The sequence below is a fragment of the Syngnathus scovelli genome, chromosome 14, assembly GCF_024217435.2.
Source record: "Syngnathus scovelli strain Florida chromosome 14, RoL_Ssco_1.2, whole genome shotgun sequence".
NCBI classification, from domain to species: Eukaryota; Metazoa; Chordata; class Actinopteri; order Syngnathiformes; family Syngnathidae; genus Syngnathus; species Syngnathus scovelli.
The window spans coordinates 6,413,051-6,434,270 of NC_090860.1; the positions used below are offsets into that span (position 1 = coordinate 6,413,051).

Here is a 21,220-nt window from a genome sequence, read left to right on the forward strand (position 1 = left end):
TCCTGTCCACAGTCGACTGGAGTGGACGGTGGCCCAGTGGAGCAGCTTCCAGGAGAGCAAGAATCACCTGCAGCAGTGGATGGAGTCGGTGGAGCAGGAGGTGGGCACGCATCTGCCCCAGCAGCCTGGCCTCAAAGAGAAGTCCACTCTCCTGGAGCGTCTGCGAGCCATCCAGGCTGACCTGGACGCCCATGCCGCTGCACTGTCACGTCTGACGGACAAGGCTGTGGAGCTGTACGAAAAGTCAGCCGATCAGACTTTTGGACCGGAGTCACGGGCGGAGCTCAATGCGCATTTTGCTGATATCTCAGCTGTGGTCAAGGTAAGCTTGAGAAGTCACACTTTGGTACGTCTTTGAGTGAAATTCTGTATGAACAATGAAAAAGTTACAACAGGTGTTTAATTGTTTGTTTTTTTAAGGGGAAAATCCAGTCCATGCAAAGCATCGTGTCTGAGCACGAGCAGTACCTGGATGCCGTCAGAGACTTCAACGACTGGCTCATCTCAGCCAAGGAGGAACTCCAGCGCTGGTCTGACCTGTCAGGAGACTCCGCCTCCCTGAAACGAAAGCTGGCCAAAGTCCAGGTGAGCACCATTCCGACTGAACTCAAGTAGACGCGCTAAAATCTCTTTCACCATCATCCCTCCTGCACAGTTTTGTGGGTACCCGTACAAATGTTGAGGACACTACTCAGGCACCGGTTGTTTTTGGTTTTCCAGGAACTGCTGGACTCTAAGCAGCGAGGCCGAGAGAGACTCAACCGGGTACAGAGGTGCGGGGCAGCAGCGAGAGATCACACCGGCTCGGGGGGCTACGAGGCCATCGAGCGCGAGGAGGCGGCCCTGCTCTCAAGCTGGGAACAGTGGGAACGCACAGCACTTCAGACCCGGGCCAACCTAGAGACGGCCCTCTCTCAGATGACGACGTCCGAACAGGAGTTCAGTAGTCTGTCAGCGCAACTGGAGCAAGACTCGCAGGATTTGGGACGTCAAATTCACGACTGGCGTCTTCGTCTGAGGCAAGCCCAGGGCAAAACTGACGGAGAGGAGGTGGTGAAAGGCTGGCAGATTGCAAAGGTGAATTTGACGTCCTCTGCTACAATGTGGAGGAAATAAATGGACCAATGGAATAAAAACGTTGTTTTGCCCAGGATACATTGGAGGAGCTTGTCAAAACAGAGCCCATGTGTGATAGCCTGAAGACACAGCTGAATGATCTGTGCCGCTTCTCCAGAGACATGGCCGCCCAGTCTGAGAGAGTTTCTGCCCTCATTAAGGACTACAACAGGTACTGAGATACGCAGAATTGGACTCACAAGGGGTGGACATTTTCAGTCAGTTTTCATGGCAAAAGATGACTTGTCAGTTTTAATGAGGTCAAGCATGACATAAAATTAATGGGTAGATGACTCACCAAAGGTCCATTGCTATATATTTTTTTTTGCTTTACTGCTAGTTTGAGTCTCCAAGCCGCCAGAGAGTGCCAGAGCAAAGAGAAGATGCAGGAACAGGGCTTCCGCTCGGCCTACAGGGAGTTCCAGCAGTGGCTGGTCAACTCCAAGATCAGCACGGCCAAATGCTTTGACGCGCCCCAAAATCTTTCTGAGGCCTCGTCGAGCTTGCAAAAGATTCAGGTAATTGGTAGCTTAGAAGGAACAGAGGCAGTAAATCTGAAGCTACCTTTGGAATCTAACAAGTTGTTCTCTCATCTATTGTCACTTTGTCTTCAGGAGTTTCTAAGCGACAGAGAGCTGGGTCAGTCAAAGATCAATGGCGTGGTGGTCGCAGGTGAGCTTCTCTCCACAATCGCGCCCAAAGACAAAGTGGAGTCGGTTCGGACAAAAACCAATCATGCTCTTGAGGACTGGAAGAACATCATGTCCAGTCTTCACAACAGAGAGCTCAATCTACAAGTGAGTGAGGATCAGGTTGTCAGCAGAGTTTTCAAAATAAATCAGCTGACAGAAGATGTTGGGTTTTTTTTGCTTTCAGAACCTGGTGTCGCAGATGAAGGACTTTGAGGCCAGTGCTGAGCCCCTCCAGGAGTGCCTGGACGCCACTGAGATGGCCGTGCAAGAGAGCAGCGGGCGGCTCCACGATCTCCCGGCCAAAAAGACGGAGCTCCACAAACTTCAGGTAGGCACCCTGGAAAATTGCTCGGCGCATCTTCAGCCACCATTCAACATTCCATCCAGAAGGTCCATTATGTGTGGTATATTGTATTCTGATTGTATCTAGCAATTACAAATAATTATAATCACAATTTACCTGACTTTCACTTTTTTTTAAAATTTGTTTTATTTGTTGATGTATTGTTTACAAGTTTGAAACCAATGAAATTAATTCATTCATTCATTCAAGGTCATGGAACGAACTTTAGAATCTATCATTGGCGCTAAAAGCAGATGATGAAGCTGACTTTAGAATTTTGGAATCTAAAATTGGTGGCAACGTTGGAAGCAAAATTCGAAGCTAACGTTGGAGTTAAACTCTTAAGCTAATGTTGGTCTGTTTGGCTCTAATGGCCCTCTGCCTCTGTCCAGCTTGTGCTAACTGCGCGTAACATTGGTGTTGCTCGCTTTCCTTTCCGGCCACGTTTTTCAATCTTCTAACCCTGCTTTGGTCATGCGTGTCTTTGTGTCTGCTTGCACGCTTTCTGCCCTAACCTGCTTGTGCCCTTTCAGTCTGTGCTGGAGGAGCTCACCTCCCACCAAGTCCAGCTGAGCAGGCTAAAAGAGAAGGCCCAGCGGCTGTTGGACCAACACTCAGCCGGCAAGGGTTTTGTGCACCGTGTCTCGCAGCTCTCTGCTCAGTTCTTAGCTTTAAGCAACCTGACCAAGGTATAGTAACACCTTGCAATTTGAATTTGAAGAAGGAAAAAAACATGGGAAGGGACTATTTGCATATGAAAGTCTGAATAGGAGAAAAACTTGAAGCAAGTGAAGTTGTGATGATGTTAAGAAAGTTTTCTTGTTTAACAATTTTGACTCAACAGGAGAAAGCGTCACGACTTGAGCGCATCGTGACCGAGCACCAGCTGTTCAACCGCAGCCTGAAGGAGCTGCAGAACTGGGTGGCCGACACGAGCCACATGCTTCACACCTACTGTGCCCCCACGGCTGACAAAAACATCCTGGAGAGCCGGATGATCAAGCTGGAGGTTGAGCCCTTCGCAGATTGTTTGTTAACAATAGGTAGCCACTTGTCCAACGGTGGCGTTTTCATCTCTGTGGATTGCCACAGGCCTTGCTGACTGCGCGCCAGGAGAAGGAGATCCAGCTCAAAATGCTGATCACCAGAGGGGAGTCGGTTCAGAGAAACACCTCAGGCACCGGTGTGGCTGTGGTCCAGGAAGAAATTCAGGAGCTGAAAGACTCCTGGGACGCACTGCTCTCCGCATCCATTCAGTGCAAAAGGTTGAAAAGCAAGAATACCAGAGATGGCAAAGTATAAATATTCATATTTCTAATTTCTCCTCTGACCCATCAGCCAACTGGAAGGTTCTCTGTCCCAGTGGACCAGTTACCAGGAGGACGTGCGTCAGTTTGTCAGCTGGCTGGAACAGGTGGAGGAGAACCTAGACCCGGCCGATAAACAATGTCCTGAGATGCGAGACAAAAGTGCTCATCTCAGCAGGGCCAAGGTGACAACGGCCTCCCACTCTCTGGAGCGATGCAAAAATAAATTGCTTTCGGGATCGATGCCAGCGCTGCCATTGTTGCTTTAGTTGTGTTTCTTACTTATTCAACAAAACATACTGAATGTTTGTAAGCCCCCCACCCCCACCCCCCTACTTCTCATAACTGATCCTTGCCGTGGTTGCAGCTGTTGTACGAGGAAGTGCTCGGCCATGACAGGCTGCTGGCCACCATCGTGGCGAAGAGCGCAAGCATGGCCGACAATTACGTGACTCAGCTGGAGCTGCAAGAGCTGCAAGAACGCTTCAACGGCATCAAAGACAATGCGGAGGTAAGCTAACCACCACTTCCCTCTGAAATTGGAATGTTAAACAATAAAGTTGAGTTGAGCTGAGAGGCAAAACTGGTTGGTGACTCTTGCTTTGACCTCAGGAGGCCGTTGGCAAAGTGGAGGAGCTGGTGAAAGCTCACCAAGAGTATCAAGAGGGCCTTCAAGCATTTGAAGACTGGTTGGAAGAGGAGCAGGAGAAGCTGGGATGCTACACTCAGATGGAGGGCGATGTCGATATGCTGGAGGAGACGCTCCAAAAACTGCAGGTCGGAACATCATCATCGAAAGCGGATATAATTTTTTCCCTTCCCCACAACTGAAAACGGCTCCCATGTTTACGACAAGCGTAGGAACTCCAGCTCGGCTGCACCGAGGGCCAGGCTCTTCTTAACACCCTGCTGCTCAGCCGTGAGCTAGTGACTCCCTGGGGGCCGCCGCAGATCGAAGACCGCGCTCTGGAGACGCAGCAGCAGGAGTGGAGGCTGTACCAGGCCCGGCTGGCCGACACCCGGGCTCAGCTCAACAGCGCCTTGGCCAAACTCCGACAAATGGAGCAGAAATTTCAGCGTCTGGACAGCTGGCTGAAAGGCATGGAGACCAAAGCGCAACTGCGAGACCACCGCCGCTCCGACCGCACCACTAAAGAGGCTCAGCTTCAGTTGATGAAGGTCCGTGCTCGCCATCAGCATCCGCGGCCTTCTCGTGGCACGGCTAATTTTCTTTCTTTGTGCAGACGTGGCAAGAGGAAGTGCTGGTTTATCAAGAGGAGATGGAGGGCCTCGGTGTTTTGGCTCAGCAAGTTCTGGATGAGACCCATATAAGCAGCCGGATCAGTACCAAAGCGACCCAGATTACAGCTCGCTACCATGCTTTGCTCCTGCACTTACTGGTACATCAGAGGTCTTCAAATGTTGAGAATGCCACAAATAGAACCCCAACTTTGTTTACAGGAGACAATCAAGCAGCTGCAGGAGGAGGTGTCTTGCATCGAGGAGGCACAATGTGTCTTTGGCACCTTCTCGGACTGGCTCCGCGCCGCTCAGGACAGCCTCCGCACCCTGGCCGGAAGTGCCGACATGGTGGATCGCGTGGCCATGGAGAGAAAGATGAAGAAGCTCGAGGTGAGGGCTCTTGATTATGGTGGAGGTCAGCGCTTCAGACAGTGTTCAGCATCTCCCATTTGCGCTCAGGCCCTCCAGGCAGACGTGGAGCGAGGACACGCCAGCCTGAAGACGGTCAGGGAGAAGACGGAACGAGCCGCCGTCTTCTTGGAGGAGGCCGAAGCGGAACAGCTGAGGGAGGACGTGGAAGGCCAACTGAGCCAGCTGGAAGACCTGCTGGCGGCCCTGCGTGCCCAGCAGAGCACTCTGGAGAAGTGCCTCTCGCTCTCCAAAGACTTTGCGGATAAATACAAGGCCCAGGCCCAGTGGGTGCTGGAGACCAAGGGCCTGTTGGCTTCCAGCGTGGAGCCCAAAGCTGAGCTCTATGAGAAGAAGGCCCAGCTTGCAAAGTACAAGGTAAATCAAATCAGAATTGATTGTGTGTGACTATGGAAAAAAGTTCCTAAGTTCTCATGAACGAGCATATTAATGTGCTATTTGCAGACCATCCAGCAGATAGTGCAGTCTCACGAGTCGGCTGTGAAATGTGTGATTGAGAAGGGTGAAGCCCTGCTGGACGCGGTCCACGACCCGATCATCAGTGACAACATGCGATGTTTGCAAGCAGACTTCCTGGAGCTCTGCTTGTTAGCCAAGGTGCCCATCGCTCAACACGTCGCACCTCTGTGCCGGTCGCACCTGTGACTATGATCAGCGTTTGTTTTTTCACTTCAGGCGCAGGTCCAGAACCTGGTGGAGTGGGTGAAGGAGCACGAGGATTACAACAGTGAGCTGCAGGAAGTGGAGAAATGGCTCCTGCAGATGTCCAGTCGGCTTGTAACTTCTGAGTCCATGCAGAGCAGCAGCATGGAGATGGCCACCCAACAACTGGCCCGGCACAAGGTGACCACCGAGGTTCTTCAATGTCTCAGATCACTTGGCTTGAGAAAGGGGTGGAAACTGAAAGGCAATTGTAAGAAGTTTCTGGTAGGGTTTCATGGGAATGGGCAGTTTTGGAAATGCAGCTATAATAAAATAATTCTTATTCTTAATTTGTCTTACATGTCTGACATTGTAATTATTGTTTCTTGAGGCCATTATGGAGGACATTGCCGGTTTCGAGGAACGTCTCACCAGCTTGAAGCAAAAAGGAGAAGAACTGGTCTCCAGCTGCACTGACCAAGTCCAAGCGAAGATCAGCCAACAAGTGCAGGCTCACCAGCAAGGAACCCGCGATAGCTACTCCGCCATCTGCAGCACGGCTCAACGAGTGAGACATGCCAGGAGATTTTTCCGCTCCCCAAGATCTAGGAAAGAAAGTCTTTCATCCTGCATTTGGTTCACAGGTACAGCAAAGTCTAGACCGAGAACTCCAGAAGCATGTCAACCACCAGGATACCCTCCAGCAGTGCCAGACGTGGGTGGTGGCCGTACAGGAGGAACTCCGGCTAAACCAGCAGGAAGCATCCGGTCTGCAGGAAGCACTCAAACAGGTACCAGTGCTTTAACGGCACATTGTGGAGATGGAGACACAAATCATGCGAGCTGTAATTTGTTCTGAGCTGGCCTCACTTCACACAACAAGCGGTTTGTTTGCTGATGTTTGCAGGTGAAGCACTACAGAGCCCTCCAGGAGCAGGCCAGCACTTACCTTGACCTGGTATGCTCGGTATGTGACTTGTCCGACGACACCGTCAGAGTGACTGCGGCTGAAGTCCAGAGGGTCAAGATTACTGTGAGAGAATACTCAAACTTCTTTTGTTTGAAAAGACTATCTTCTTGTTCTGCACAATGTTCATTGCTCACATTCTGTTGTTTTGCTCTTTTTTTAATAGATCGAAGAAAGGATGTCAAATGCTCAAGAGCTCTCAGAGGGCTGGAGGCAGATCAAGGAGCAGAAGCAAGATCTGACCAGTCTCTTCCAAGATATGGAGCAGCAACTCCTCAGTTTGTCTAGAAGACCTGCAGAGTTGGAGACCAAGATAGCTCAAAACATGTTGACCCAAGCCAAGGTAAGGCGGCAGTTTCCTCAACAACATCCAGGGCGAATCATCTAGAACAGTGCGCAGATTCTGCCCTTTACCTATTCACAATCCGCAGGAATGCAGCCAGCACCTCCAGTCCAAGCAAAGTATCCTGACCAAGATGACGGAGAAAGTGAGCAGACTGTCTCCCAACCAAGACTCTATGGAACATGCCGAGCTGGATCACCTGAGCCATTCCTGGCTGGAACTTTGCCACCAGGCCAGCAGATTGCAGGTCCAGAGGCAGGAGGATCTGCATCGGTCCAAAGAGTACCACGACTGCATCACTGCAGTGGAGACACTTTTTGAGCAGGTTTCCAAAGAGTGGGACAACCTGGCCAGGTACTTTGCGGTGTCAAACTTCTTTTGTTGGAACGGTCTCCAACGGATCCATAATACTTATATTTTCTTTTTCAACGCAGAACCGATGCTGAAAGTTCCACTCAGCATTTGGAGGCGTTACGTAAACTGGCAGTAGACTTGGAAGGACAAAAGGGCACACTGGAGGAACTAAAAGACCAGAAGCAAAAAGTCATCCAGTGCTTGAACCTGGATGACAAGGAACTGGTCAAAGAGCAGATCAGTCACTTTGAGCAGCGATGGAATCAGATGCAGAATCTCATTGAGAAGAAAATACAGGACTCTGTGGTGACCCTAGAGGAAATGGGCCAGGTGGAGGCTCGTCTGAGGGAGGCTCGGGATTGGGCAGAAGAGCAGCAGCCCGCCTTGTCTGAAGCTATGAAAATGAGTCCTCCTCCGGAGTTGGCTCAGAGTTTCCTGTTCGACCACCTGAGTATTTGCAGCGAGTTGGAGGCCAAGCAACTCCTGCTAGCCCAAGCCATGGCTGACTCCGACAGGGTTCTGGCCCGTCTTGGCCTCAGAGAACGTCAACGTCTGCAGCAGCTGATTTCCGACACCCGGTCTGAGGTTGAGTCTCTGAGCGTCCAAGTGGTGCAGCGCAGGAAACACTTGAGCAAAGCGTTCACCGAGAGGACTCACTTCCTCATGGCCGTCAACCAGTCCATTTCCTGGGTCCAGCAGAACGAGAAAAAGGCCCAGGCCGAAGAGTACGTCGCCTTGTTGCCCGAGGACCTTGCCAAGCAGGTCCGAACGTGTCGCAACATCCAAAGCAGCCTGAAAGCTTACCAGAGTGAGCTGACGTCCTTGTGGTCTCAGGGGAGGGACCTGATGAGGGACGCCAACGAGGAAGAGAGGAACGAGATCCTCACAAAGCTGCAGGAGCTGCAAAATATCTTTGATAAAACTCTACACCGGTGTGGCCAGAAACTTCAGGAACTGGAGAAGGTCTTTATCTCGCGGAAGTACTTCAAGAATGACCTGGAGAAAATATGCCAGTGGATAAAGCAAGCTGACATCATCACATTTCCTGAAATCAATCTAATGGTTGGAAACGCTGAACTAGAGGCACAGCTAGTCAAATACCAGCAGGTAGTCGAGCAGGCGGTGGAGTACGAGAACCTCCTCCTCATCGTACAACGAGCGGGCCAGGAGATTTTGCCCACCCTCAATGAAGTGGACCACTGCTACTTGGATGAAAAACTCAACACCCTCCCACAGCAATACAACAACATCTTAGCCTTAGCCAAAGAGAAAGAGGAGAAAATCCAACAGGCCATCTTCACAAGGAACGAGTACACCTCATTCATAGACGTCACGCAGAAAGCTCTGGAGGAGCTGGAGGAGCAGTTCAATCAGCTGGGCACAGAGCCGGTCGCCTTACAAACAGAGGAGGTGCTCAGTCTGCAGAGCCAATACAAAGCCATCCAAGCTGATCTCAGCAACTTGGGTCTTGCTGTCAGCGAACTCAACCAGAAGAAGGAAGGGTTCCGTAGCACCGGACAACCGTGGTGCCCGGAGGAAATGACCCAGCTCACCGGCCTCTATAATAGCCTCAAAAGGCTTGTGGAACAGAAAGTAGAGCATCTGGATGAAACCTTGGAGTCGTTTGAAGACCAGAAGGCCATGGCCATGCAAGTTGACTCTGAATTAAAGGCAACCAAGGAGCAGCTTGTCAAAGTCAACGCTGAGACTCAGTCTGCCGAGGAGAGACTGAGGAACTACCACGCTCTGGCTGGGAGCCTCCAGAGTGCCAACTCGCATCTATCCAGGCTCGTGGAGCAGATGGGCACTCGTGCTTCAAGTTTGGACCAAACGGCGCACAACGCACAGCAAGTGGTCCTGTGGCAGGAAGAGCTGCGGTCCTTGCAGGCCGCCGTCGGCGACCTGATCGAGGAGTGCGAGAACCGCTTCGTTCAGAGTAAAGACTTTGAGACGGAGATGCAAAGGACACTGGCCTGGCTGCAGCAGGTCCGGGACGAGCTGGCTTCTGCTGTCACTGTGGACATGCGGGTGGAGAAGGTGCAGGAAGAGATTAGGAAGCAGCAAATCATGCAGGAAGAAGTTCAGTCCAGACTGAGGATCGTGGCGGCGCTGAGTAGCAGAGAGAAGCACAAGTACACCAGCGCTAATGAGCTAGCGCCCACCCATGTGGACGCCAGTCTTGGAGAAATGGCAAAGCTGCAAGCAGATGTTCAGAAACAACTGAGTTCCAAACAGGTACCACTCAGCCCAGTAGAACCACACATCAGTTTGAATTTGGTTTTTCCTATTGGCAATGGTGGAAAGGTTCTTATTAGGAATTATCTTTGAGGGTCAGAGTTAGTTCTCGGGTTAGGGTTTAGCTTCAAAGAGATAGGTTTGGGTTATATGGTGTGCACCTTAGTGGGTTCTAAGGAGTCCCTGTTGTGTTGTAAAGGTGACCTTGGAGCAGGCCCTGCTGTTGTGCCAGAAGTATCACTTCAGGATGCAGTCGGCCTGCGAATGGCTGGAAGATGCCGTGTCCTTCCTGCAGCAGACTGACTTGGGCGTGGACGTGGAGAACTACGAGGAATGTCTGAGACAGCAGGATGACATCGTGGCCACGGAGCAGGAGTTCCTCATCCACCTTGAAGAGCTGGAGAACCTCGCGTCCCAGCTGGAGGGCCTGGTCAACCCCGTAGCCAAAGGGCAGTTGCGGGTAAGCGTGGAATCAGCCAAGCAGAGAGGCCTGGAAGTCCGAGATCAGCTCCAATCTCATCAGGATGTTCTTCACAGGTACGGGAATCAAAATAGTCTGGACAGTCTTTCGACAATGCCTCATCCATATTTCTTTTCAGTTGCGTCGCTCAGTGGAAGTCGTACCAGGAGGCGCGACAGAACGTCATTGAGATCATGAACGAAGCTGAAAAGAAACTCACCCAGTTTTCCACTGCTAAGGCAGCAACCAGCCAAGAGGCTGAGGACAAGTTGCTCAGTCACCGGGTAACACAACTCAAACAGAACTCAGTCATGAGGACACAGCCATTGCAGTACCTTCTTGTCTGTTTTTTTGTTTGTTTTTGTAGTCCCTGGTCTCGCTCGTCAACGGCTTTCACGAGAAGCTGAACGGTCTGGAGGAGCAAGCGGCTCAGCTGGAGCAGGTGGGCAGCGACGCCAGCAAGGCCACCATCAGTCGCTTCATGACCACCGTGTGGCAACGTTGGACCAGACTCCGAAGCGTGGCCCGCGGCCAGGAGCGAGTTCTTGAGGACACGGCGCAGGAGTGGAGGACATTCAGAGAGAAGGTAAGTCCGGGATGGACGGAAACCAGCCTAATGACAAGTACTGACCGCAACGCATCATTGGCAAAAGATGACAAAGGTGCGAGCGGTTGCCGATGAGCTCCGGGGTCGGGTGCCGGACAGCGCGGTGGAGAAGTGTTCCAAGGCCACGCTGCAGTCTCTGCTGGAGCAGCATGACGTTCTGAGCCAAGACTTGGAGAGAGAGCTGTCGTCGCTGACTCTGCTGCGCCAGTACGCCCTCAGCCTGTTGCATGACGTGGAGGTGCCCTCACCCACCAGTGAGCAAGAAGAGCTCCCCAGTCTGAAGGAGATCCGGGCTGTGCAGGACCAGATGGACGGGTACTAACGCCGCACGGCTGTCTTGTTGACTTCATTTCTTCTGGTGTCATTTCTTTGTGTTTTGGCATAGCCTCCTGACGCAATCCAGGACCAAGCGAGCTCAGGCCGCTCAGGAACTGAGAGACAGAGAGGAGGTTGAGCGAGAACTCAGCGTGGTGAAAGCCTGGATCCAGGAGACCAGGGAGCTTCTTTTTAACCCCTCGCCTGACATTGACTCGCTGCTTCAGGAACTGGAGGTACCAAGAAAAGTGGACTTACAAAGTGGATTCATTACCTTGAGATATTGATCTAAGAATATTATGATATTTTTTTTTGTTTGACGAAGCTTCATCTAATTTTGTGCAGGTGGTCCATGGAGACGTGATCACCTACCGTCAAAACGTGGACAAACTAGCCGAGCAGCAACAGAGCAAGTACCTGGATCTCTACACCATCCTGCCTTCTGAAATCTCCATGCAGTTGGCCGAGGTCTCGCTGGCTTTGGGGGCCATTGAGGATCAGGTGCGGTTCAAATTTTCTCAAGGTCCATTCTGGACTCTGCAGTATTTTTTGTATTTGGTGCGTTCCAGGTTCTGTCCAAAGAAAGAGACATCCAGAAAACCAGAGAAATTAAGGAAGAGTTCAATTCTCGAATCCACGAGGTTTCTGAGAAGCTCAAAGCCATCTCTGACAAATTTAAGGACAAATCACCAGAAGTTGACCAAGCCAAAGAAGAAGTCAAGGTAGAGCACCGATTCACCTCCAGCAGTGGCTGTAAGGTTTGTCACCAAACAGTCTGATGCTTTTTTTTTAATGCTTTCAGAGTCTAGCCGAGGACTTGGACTCCTGCGGTCGTACTCTCGCCGAGCTGGACGCGGGAGTGCAGGAGTTCAGCCGCCGCAACCCTCTGCTGGCAAAACAGCTGAGCGACGCCATCGGGAAGCTTTCAGAGATGCACCATCACACCACCCGACTGGCTGACTGCCGCAACAACTGGCTCAAAAAGGTTTTCAACCGTTCATCTGAAACTTTAAAAAAGTATGTGAGAGTTCATTGCACAGCCATGTCCGTTTTTCTTTGCTGTCCAGGCTGTTTGCTATCTAGACGAATACCACGAGATGCTGGACTTCATTGTGAGGTGGTCGGAGAAAGCCAAGAGCCTGGTGAGGGCCAACATTATCTGGAACTCGTCGCTTCACCTCCAGGAGCAGATACGCATGTACCAGGTGGGTGGCACCAGTCGGTGGGAGTTCTCAAGAGTTCCGTGGGGCTGCAACAAACAATTATTTTATCCATCCATTAATCTGTTTGGATATTTCCTGTCGAGCATATGGATAATCTTCAATGCAAAAAGTTAACTAAACCATTGATTCTCGTCCTTCACCTACAAACGCTGTTTCGGTCTCCTCGCCAGGCCGTCCTGCGAGAGTCTCGCGAGCTCGACGGTGACCTGGAGTCCATGGCGGAGAAAGTGGAACTCCTGTCAGAGGTCCTGCAGGTGGAGTCCATGAACCGGCAAGTGTGCGAGCTCAGCCGACACACAGAGGAGCTCCAGCAGAGCATCAAGACGCGGCTGCAGAGCTTGGAGGACGCCGAGAAGGTGCGGAGGACTCAGTCGCTGCTCTTCGTCATTCAGTTTTGACATTTGTCTAACAGAATCCCCCACGTCCTCAGAGTATGGAAGCGCTGGAATGCGAGGTGATGGCGTTACATGTCGCTCTGGAGCAGGTCCAGTCCACGCTAACGTCACCTGAGCTGGCAGGCCAGAGCCTCAAAGAACAGCTGCTGCAGAGACAGGTGGGAGACGGGAGAAGGCAAGCCCTGTGCCAGATTTTCAACATTTGATGGACACCCTATTTTTCAGCGTTTGATGGCAGACATGGAGAGTTTGAAGCAGCAGGTGCAGGCGGTGCAGCTGTGCCAAAGCGCCCTGCGGGTGCCCGAAGAGGCGATGCCCAACCTGGCTGTTTGTCGCACAGCTCTCCGACTCCAGCAAGATGCCAGCCACCTGCAGCACGTAGCCATCCAGCAGTGCAACATCCTTCAGGTTGACCAAGTTTCAAAAATGGACGCTCGCTCGTGCCTTTATCTTTATCCAAATCGATTTTTACAAAAAAATCTCCAGGAGGCAGTGGTGCAGTACGAGCAGTACGAACAAGAAGTGAAGGAACTGCAGGGCTTGATCGAGGAAGCGCACCGCGTCATCCAGGACCGCCCCATCGCTACCAGCAGCATCCAGGAGCTACAGGCGCAGATCCTTCACCACGAGGTAATTCCACCCAACAAGGTCAGGCTGAATCCAACCGCCAACCACTTCTTCTTCTCAGGAGCTGGCCCAGAAGATCAAAGGCTACCAGGAGCAGATTGCCTCCCTCAACTCCAAGTGCAAAATGTTGGCGGTGAAGGCCAAGCACGCCACGCTGCTGCTGACCGTCAGCGACGAGGACTTGCCCGAGATGGAGGAGGAGAGGACAACTGTGACGGTAACATCGGAATAATCCGACAGTGATGCGTAAAAATACGTCGACAAAAATAATAATAATATTTCAGTTGTTGACTAGGAAAGAGCAATATTTCCGAAATGACACTCATTACAATCCAAGGTCATTGATAGATTGAGTAATTCATTGAATGTTTAATTTATTCAAATGGAAAAAAAAACTGTTGTTTTGTCAGGAAAACAAGCCAATCAAAATCAAATTGTTCATTACATAACAAAATATATTTCAGCAAAGAAAGTCCATGAGGACACACCAAGTCATGAAGCGAAACAAAAAATAACACAAATTATCCCTACGTGATGTTTCTCGCCCTACGTTCAGATCACAGCGGGCCGCTGCCACACCCTCCTGTCTCCCGTCACCGAGGAGTCCGGCGAGGAGGGCACTGTCAGCTCCGTGTCCTCCCCTCCCACGTGTCGCTCGCCGTCGCCCCTCGCTCACAGCGATGCTGCTCCTGCTAAGGTAACATTCACCTAGCGACTTAAAATTTGATAGCCATGTGAAGCCACAAAAAAAGTCTCATAAAGTCATGTGTGGTAAAAACTTAGTAGCTAGCATCTTTTAAAAAATTCTGCCAAAGCCAAAGCCAGTTCTCCTAAGCAACATGGAATTTGGTGGGAATATCTGTCATGAGTGGACCCACGTTAAAGTCTCTAGAAGCCATATCTGAAAAGACATAGGAAGACTGCCATGTTCGTTTTGGGTGGCCGTTGTGGCTCAGTAAGTACTCTGTTTTAAAAAAAAAAATCAGCTTAAAAGCAGGTTTCACCTAACAAGCTAGAATTTGGTACGCATGTCTCTCATGAGTAGAGGCACAAAAAACCTCAAGTCATAATCCTTTGAATGCATCCTCCCAGACTGGAAGGGGAGCCCTAAAGAGAGCGCCGGTCCAAGAACTCTACGACCCAACCTTTGAGTCTGTGGCCAACCTGGATGACCTGCAGCGCTCGTGGGAGACGTTGAAAAACGTGGTAGGTACGCTCGCAGAAGGTCCCGTCTTTGCAGCCACTTTCATGTCTGCTATGCGGACAGATCAGTGAGAAGCAAAGAAGTCTGTACGAAGCTCTGGAGAAGCAGCAGCGCTACCAGGCCTCGCTGCAATCCATCTCGTCCAAAATGGAAGCGCTGGAGGCCAAGCTGAGCGAGCCCCTGGAGGCTGACACCAGTCCAGATAGTCACATGACAATGCACCGGGTCAGCAATTTTTGGACTTAATAAATGACCTTGGCTACAGTTTGGGCAAATACAGACTAATCTAAAAACACTGGAACGCCGAATATAGTTTCATCTTATATGACTTTGCAGGGCGTGATGCAAGAGATTGAGAGCGTGCAGGAGGACATTGACGGGCTCCAGATGAGCTTCAGCGACGACCTGAACGTAGGTGCCGCTTCCGCAGTGGACTCGGATATGGCCGACCAGCTGGCCATGCAGTCGTCCCTGGCCGTCCTCGCCGAGAGGATGGCCACCATCCACATGAAAGCTTCGGGGAAGCGCCAGCTGTTGGAGGTAAGAGAATAGCACGTGTTGCCTGAAATGGTCCAATTTCACTTCACTTGCCATTCATGCAACTGAATAATAGCTTTGTGTTTATAGAGACAGGCTAAGATTTCACACAATTGAGACAATTAAAATATTGTTAATGTGGAACCCGTCCACTGCAGGAACGCGTCATCGATCGTCTTGAAGGTCAACGCCTGGATGAGGCTATACGAGGTTTTCAGATCCAAGCGGACGAACTGGACCGGTGGTTGACCCGGACGCAACGTTCTGCCGCCGTCATCCTTGAAACGCAGGAGACGGACGCTGAAGGGCAGCTCACGCATTGTCAGGTGTTATTTTTTTTTTTTTTGCATACTGTGTTTTATTATGATTTCCCTTTCAGGAGACGACATTGCTTGGAAGCACTGATGTGAAATTTTGAGGCAGAAACACGTTTTGTTGTCAGGGAATGTTGTTTAGAATCCAGGAATTTGAAAAAAGTGTGTTGGTAAACAATGTTTGCAGGCCCGAGTCAAAACCTTTGAGGTGGGAGGGGCACTGCTATCGTGAGTAGCTAAACAAGCGTGCTCAGGCCTCCAGCTGGTTGACTCGCCTTGCTTCTTAGCAGCACGAGCAGTGCTCTTAAGAAGATTATGTCAGAGTCCCTCACGAGTCGCCGTCTGACCACGAATAGATCCCGTTGCCGGGATTGGTGGCAAAGCCTCCGGGAAATCCTCGAGAGCCGGGAGGACTGACAAACGAGAAAACAAATGCACGTTTTCATCTCACTCGACGCGTGGCTTTCGTCTTTTATCAACGCGAAGTGAGGGATTAGCGCCAATGTGGCAGAAGAACTCGGAGCAGAGGAGCCCGGGTCAAAGGGCAAAACCCTCGCCACCCCCCGGTCGGGAATAGCCGCAGCTCCGTACAGAAATGGACAATGTTTGAGCTGGCCTCCCTCTTCCTGCTGCTGCAGAATATGCTGCTGGACATTGAGGAGAAGGTGCAGGCCCTCTCCGTGCTGTCCGTACGCAGCGAGAACCTGTTGCTGCGGGGACGCGCCGAGACCCGTGCTGAGACCCGGGCTGAGGCCGAGCGGCTGGCCAGGAGGTTGCGCACGCTGAAGGGAGGCTTGCTGGAGCTGCAGAAGATGCTGCAGGAGAAGCATACCAGCATGCAGGTGGGCTTCCTCAGACAACGCATTTGAACCGCAAACTACCAACGAGACACAAACATGAAACCGTACGTGCCAATAAATTGTGCGCAGGGCTCCACGCAAGAGCAGGAGGACAGCGAGTCAGACTCAAGTCTCTCTCAGAGCTCTAGCGTTCAGGACTGGGTGGCCCAGGCTCGGACCACGCGCTCCCAACAGCACCAGGACACGCTTCAGAGCCAAAGGGTACGTTCCGCAACCACGCTGTTGGCATCGGCGCTCGGACGAAAAAAAATGTCGTTACCTCCCCCGTTGCGTAGGAATTGGAGGAGCAGCTCGCGGAGCAGAAGAAGCTGCTTCAGTCGGTGGCCAGCAGAGGCGAGGAGATCCTCATCCAGCAGGCGTCGCCGGGCAGCACCACGTACTGAACGCCCTTCTCAGTAGTTTTCAGCTAATACTGTGAACATTGGGAATGGAAATTTGTTTGTGCTTTTGGCAGCGCTTCCGAGCCGTTTTCAGCTGCTGCGCTCGCCGAGCGGGAAGCTGACGCTGCCCGTCAGCAGATGAGGCAAAGGTGGGAGAGCCTGCGGCTGGAGCTTAAAACCAAAGTGCAGCTGATGCAAAAGAACCTGATGCAGGACCACAAGCAGACGGTACAGTCGAGTCATGCAAAAAGCAAGACAAAAATACTAAAAGTTGTTTTTAAAAGCCAGAGAATAGATTGGTTGTGTTTCTTTGCAGGTTTATTCCAGTGCTCCGTGTGCGGCAGTGCTTTTGAGAGAAGAACTTGAAACTGACGCCGTAACGCTGAAGGCTCTTTATGACCGTTGCAGGCGAACAATGGAACATTCTCAGGTTGAAATTTGTATTATTGTTTTGGAAAAGTCAGAGTTGGGAGACTTGAAGCACGCGACTTATTACTTTACTCTGCTGTCCTTTTTCAGCTTGGCGACGAGAGTGCCATGCAGGCGTCCACGATGGAGCAGCAGCTCTACTCAGCCGTCTCATCCACCTCCTCCTGGCTGGACGGCGTGGAGAACGTGGTCTTGTCCGACTCGCTGCTGCTGGCTGATAACGTAGAGGCTCAGCTGGAAAAGCAGGAGGTGCAACCATTTTCCTTGCCAAATCCTGAAATATTATGTGTGTGATTGTGTGTCACTGAACCTCTATGGAGAGACTTTCATGGAATTCAGCATTCTTGCTTCAATATCAGAGCTCAAACAGGATCTGAACTGTTCCTGGTTTGGTTTGCAGACGTTGGAGAGGGATCTCCATCGCGTGGCAGGGGACGTGGCGCTCAGTCAGACCTTGCTTGCCACGTCATCTGGCTTGAGGCAAGAGGAGCGGGCCTTGCTGGAGGACAATATGGACTGCCTGAAAGAGAGACTGGGAGCTCTGGGCGCTGCTCTGGGTCAAAGCTGCGATCACATGAGGACTAGGACTCACCAACTCACAGCCTACCAGGTTGCTATTCATCCGTTCATTCAACTTTAATTATTCACCTCCCAGCCATCCTCAGGCACCAAAGGTGTGCCCCAGGGCTCTGTTCTGGGGCCCTGCTTGTTCATCACATTTGTAATTCCCCAAACCAACACAAAACACATCTCTTTTTACACTGATGGTTCTTGTGTTCTCAATTTTTTGAACTTATAATTGACTGTTTGATTGTACAATGTCCTGCATGATTTGGCTTTGTTGTCGAACACAGACTGAACTGCAACATCTCCAGAGTGCATTAATGGAGTCAAAGTGCCAGGTCTTGCAAGTACTAGCCGAAGCCATGGACAGACCAGTCTCAGAGCAGCTCCAGGTACGGCAAAACGTTTTTACCCTTTTCATTTTTTTACGCATCTTTCGTTTTTATGCAGGTCATTGCCAGCACAGAGGACAACCTGAAAGAATTTGAACAGAAGATTGCAGAACTGAAAAGCAGAGGAGCTTCATTGCAAGCCGATCAGATATTAACAGATAAAATACTGAAGCTTCAGGTTAGATGAACGAAGTTGGGGCATTTGTAAATCAAAGTACTAGTCTTGTTTATTGGGGGGGTCAGGATGCCTACGAGGAGCTGATGATCACCGTAGGCACTCGGCGCAGCGGGCTAAACCAGAACGTGGCACTCAAGCTGCAGTACGAGCGGGCCCTGCAGGACCTTGCCGACCTGGTGGACACGGCCAAGGGGAAGATGGCTGCCGACCAGAGGATCATCGCCAGCTCAGCCGAGGAAGTCCAGAGTCACCTGGACAAACACAAGGTCAGACTTTATATTACATGATTTGTATGATGTGTATGGATAATGAAATACATGTTTAAAAAAAGCTGTGTATCTTGAGTTTAAATCAACATTTGTTCTTCTCCAAAATCTGTGGTTGTCTTGTAGGAATTTTTCCAGGGCCTGGAGTCACATATGATTTTAACTGAGACCTACTATGGGAAAATTAGCGGGCTGATGCTTCCCAAAGAGAGGCGGGTGCTGGAGGAGACCTTAAACCAGGCTCAGAGCGTCCTCCAGCAAGCGCACAGCAAAGGTGTGGAGCTGGAAGGCATTCTGGAGGTAAGACAACGAGGCTCCCCTCACCCACAAAAAACGCTGACAAACCATTTCCTGTATTCTCTTTGTCAGAGTTGGCATCACTTGGTGCAGGATTACCAAAGCCTGGATGGCCAGTTGGAGGCTGTTGAGGAGAGTATCCCTGCAGTGGCATTAGTGGAAGAGACGGAGGAGAAACTGATGGAGCGGATTTCACTGTATCAGGTACAATGAGGAGAAAATTAATCTGCCATTTTATCCAAGTCCTCTACTTGGCCTTTTTACTCAAGTATCTGTTGTAATACTTTTGCCACCTTTGCAAAAAATGTGACTCAAGTCCCTCTTCCAGGCTCTGAAGGGGAAGCTCACGGAGCACCAACACAAACTGCACCAGGTTCTGGCAGAAGGCAAACGTCTCCTGCTGTCCGTCTGCTGTCCCGCGTTGGAGAATCAATTGGCGGTTCTGGGCGAGCACTGGCTGGACAACACCGGCAAAGTCACAAAGGAACTGCAGCGTCTGGAGGCCATCCTCAAACACTGGACCAGGTTAGGGACATCATCAGATGCGCTGTGGATCCACAATAAATGTCTTGAATCGGAACCGTGACAGCTATGGATAAAAATACAGAACTGATCGAAAATGCTCAGTCTCATTGTTTTTCTCCCCAGCTATCAGAGACAGTGCGGGGAGCTGAGCGAATGGCTCCAGTCTGCCCTGGAGCGTCTGGAGTTTTGGAACACGCAAGCACTCTTGGTCCCGCAGGAGTTGGAAACAGTCAGAGAGCAGCTCTCCGCTTTTCTGGTGAGGTCACTGCTTATCACGTCATCATCATGCTGTCGTTCTCAAGATTGCGCTCTATCTCAGGAGTTTTCCAAGGAAGCGGAGACCAAGTCCAGCCTGAAGAGTTCTGTGCTCTCTGACGGACACCAACTCCTGAGACTAAAGAAGGTGGACACGGTAGCGCTGCGCTCAGACCTGGCCCGCATCGACAATCAGTGGAGTGAATTGTTCACACGCATACCGGTGGTGCAGGAGAAGCTCCATCAGGTACCTACCCCTCCACCTTGACTTTACTCCTCGCCGAAAACGGTTGAGTAGGTTTTAGTGGGCCGGAACAAATTCTTGCCATTTCAGTTCTTGCTGACAGACAAATTAAACGTGTATGTAAATGATGTCCATTTGTTCCTCAGATCCAAATGGAGAAACTGGCCTCCCGCCACGCCATCTCGGAGCTGTTCAATTGGATATCGCTGATGGAGAATGTCATTGAGGAGGATGAAGAAAACCTCAAGAGTGCCGTCGGATCACATGTGATCCAGGACTACTTGCAGAAATACAAGGTGGCCTTGAAAGTGGTTTTGCTATGCGAGAAGGATGGCTCGGCGACTCGAACAGAACATTTGCCATTTCTCAGGGCGTCAGGGTGGATTTAGGCTGCAAGCAGTTGACGGTGGACTTTGTCAACCAGTCGGTGCTGCACCTCAGCGGCCACGACGTGGAGAGCAAGCGCAGCGACAAAACCGACTTTGCCGAGCGTCTCGGCATCATGAACAAGCGGTGGCAGATCCTACAGGGTCGCATCAGTGAGCGGGTGAGGCAGCGGGGAATGAAAGTCATCTTGCATCTGTGGCACAACAACAAAAAATAGAAGGTGGAACATTTGTTTGACAGATCCAGTTCCTGGAGAGCCTGCTGCAGATGTGGCTGGAGTATGAGAGCAGCGTTCAGACTCTGAAGTCCTGGATGGGAACTCAAGAAGAGCGGCTGAAGAGAAAGCACAGGATTGAGGACCTGATGTCAGTACAGAATGCGCTCAAGGACTGCCAGGTAGCCCTCACATGTCGTCGGCCTTCTTGAAGAGCCGGTCAAAACTCCAAAATCTATTTTTCAGGAAATGGAGGAGCTGATGAGGGACAAAGAAAAGGAACTGGAGCGGGTTGAAGAGCAGGGCTGCGCTCTTGTTCAGAACAAAACCGATGAGGCCTGCGCTATCGTCATGGAGACCCTCCAGGGCGTCAACCACACCTGGGCCAATCTGGACCACCTCGTATGTTGCTTCCATTCCTGTCTTGATTATTTTCCTCGAAAACCAAACTTAAGATCAGAATGTCCAGATCGGCCAGCTGAAGATCAGCCTGACGTCGGTGTTGGATCAGTGGAGTCTTTACAAACGCGCTTCAGAAGAGATTAACGGCTACTTGACGGAAGGCCGGTATTCCGTCTCACGTTTCCGCCTCCTCACCGGCTCCTTGGAGGCCGTCCAGCAGCAAGTGCAAAGTCTGCAGGTATGATTTGTCTTTGCTCGGATGTGACGGCTGGATCCGATCCGGTCATCGCTGTGCCGTCTACAGGCTTTGCGAGAGGAACTGGAGAAGCAGGAGAGCAGTCTGAGGAGGTTTGGTGCTATCACCCAGCAGCTGCTGAAAGAGTGTCACCCATCAGTGTCGGATTCCCTCGGGCACGCCCTCAAGGACGCCAACGCAAGGTGACTCCATTGATTTCACCAGAGCACCGTCTGGCCG

General features: G+C 51.1%; 1 protein-coding gene across 4 annotated transcripts in view; it reads left to right on the plus strand.

The window, feature by feature from the left end:
• The window catches only part of syne1b (spectrin repeat containing, nuclear envelope 1b), a 59,184-nt gene that overhangs the window by 19,336 nt on the left and 18,628 nt on the right, over positions 1-21,220 (plus strand). For all 4 annotated transcript variants that reach the window (XM_049741229.1, XM_049741230.1, XM_049741228.2 and 1 more), the window contains 65 exons: positions 13-322; positions 421-585; positions 721-1,077; positions 1,152-1,288; positions 1,457-1,634; positions 1,731-1,913; positions 1,993-2,136; positions 2,685-2,840; positions 2,996-3,160; positions 3,244-3,416; positions 3,490-3,643; positions 3,826-3,969; positions 4,071-4,235; positions 4,320-4,637; positions 4,703-4,858; positions 4,920-5,090; positions 5,160-5,486; positions 5,574-5,726; positions 5,805-5,972; positions 6,163-6,339; positions 6,416-6,562; positions 6,679-6,804; positions 6,905-7,081; positions 7,170-7,435; positions 7,516-9,670; positions 9,870-10,207; positions 10,270-10,414; positions 10,498-10,716; positions 10,784-11,052; positions 11,123-11,288; positions 11,398-11,553; positions 11,622-11,774; positions 11,855-12,037; positions 12,120-12,257; positions 12,446-12,631; positions 12,706-12,828; positions 12,896-13,078; positions 13,157-13,300; positions 13,359-13,514; positions 13,854-13,994; positions 14,390-14,503; positions 14,565-14,726; positions 14,838-15,041; positions 15,197-15,364; positions 15,991-16,194; positions 16,282-16,413; positions 16,488-16,588; positions 16,667-16,820; positions 16,909-17,022; positions 17,112-17,270; positions 17,422-17,631; positions 17,876-17,977; positions 18,036-18,155; positions 18,221-18,421; positions 18,548-18,721; positions 18,791-18,922; positions 19,047-19,243; positions 19,367-19,499; positions 19,563-19,745; positions 19,889-20,038; positions 20,113-20,289; positions 20,370-20,525; positions 20,590-20,745; positions 20,813-20,983; positions 21,050-21,183. In XM_049741229.1, the coding sequence (XP_049597186.1) occupies positions 13-322; positions 421-585; positions 721-1,077; positions 1,152-1,288; positions 1,457-1,634; positions 1,731-1,913; positions 1,993-2,136; positions 2,685-2,840; positions 2,996-3,160; positions 3,244-3,416; positions 3,490-3,643; positions 3,826-3,969; positions 4,071-4,235; positions 4,320-4,637; positions 4,703-4,858; positions 4,920-5,090; positions 5,160-5,486; positions 5,574-5,726; positions 5,805-5,972; positions 6,163-6,339; positions 6,416-6,562; positions 6,679-6,804; positions 6,905-7,081; positions 7,170-7,435; positions 7,516-9,670; positions 9,870-10,207; positions 10,270-10,414; positions 10,498-10,716; positions 10,784-11,052; positions 11,123-11,288; positions 11,398-11,553; positions 11,622-11,774; positions 11,855-12,037; positions 12,120-12,257; positions 12,446-12,631; positions 12,706-12,828; positions 12,896-13,078; positions 13,157-13,300; positions 13,359-13,514; positions 13,854-13,994; positions 14,390-14,503; positions 14,565-14,726; positions 14,838-15,041; positions 15,197-15,364; positions 15,991-16,194; positions 16,282-16,413; positions 16,488-16,588; positions 16,667-16,820; positions 16,909-17,022; positions 17,112-17,270; positions 17,422-17,631; positions 17,876-17,977; positions 18,036-18,155; positions 18,221-18,421; positions 18,548-18,721; positions 18,791-18,922; positions 19,047-19,243; positions 19,367-19,499; positions 19,563-19,745; positions 19,889-20,038; positions 20,113-20,289; positions 20,370-20,525; positions 20,590-20,745; positions 20,813-20,983; positions 21,050-21,183 (13,380 nt within the window). The remainder of the gene's footprint in view (positions 1-12; positions 323-420; positions 586-720; positions 1,078-1,151; positions 1,289-1,456; positions 1,635-1,730; positions 1,914-1,992; positions 2,137-2,684; positions 2,841-2,995; positions 3,161-3,243; positions 3,417-3,489; positions 3,644-3,825; positions 3,970-4,070; positions 4,236-4,319; positions 4,638-4,702; positions 4,859-4,919; positions 5,091-5,159; positions 5,487-5,573; positions 5,727-5,804; positions 5,973-6,162; positions 6,340-6,415; positions 6,563-6,678; positions 6,805-6,904; positions 7,082-7,169; positions 7,436-7,515; positions 9,671-9,869; positions 10,208-10,269; positions 10,415-10,497; positions 10,717-10,783; positions 11,053-11,122; positions 11,289-11,397; positions 11,554-11,621; positions 11,775-11,854; positions 12,038-12,119; positions 12,258-12,445; positions 12,632-12,705; positions 12,829-12,895; positions 13,079-13,156; positions 13,301-13,358; positions 13,515-13,853; positions 13,995-14,389; positions 14,504-14,564; positions 14,727-14,837; positions 15,042-15,196; positions 15,365-15,990; positions 16,195-16,281; positions 16,414-16,487; positions 16,589-16,666; positions 16,821-16,908; positions 17,023-17,111; positions 17,271-17,421; positions 17,632-17,875; positions 17,978-18,035; positions 18,156-18,220; positions 18,422-18,547; positions 18,722-18,790; positions 18,923-19,046; positions 19,244-19,366; positions 19,500-19,562; positions 19,746-19,888; positions 20,039-20,112; positions 20,290-20,369; positions 20,526-20,589; positions 20,746-20,812; positions 20,984-21,049; positions 21,184-21,220) is intronic.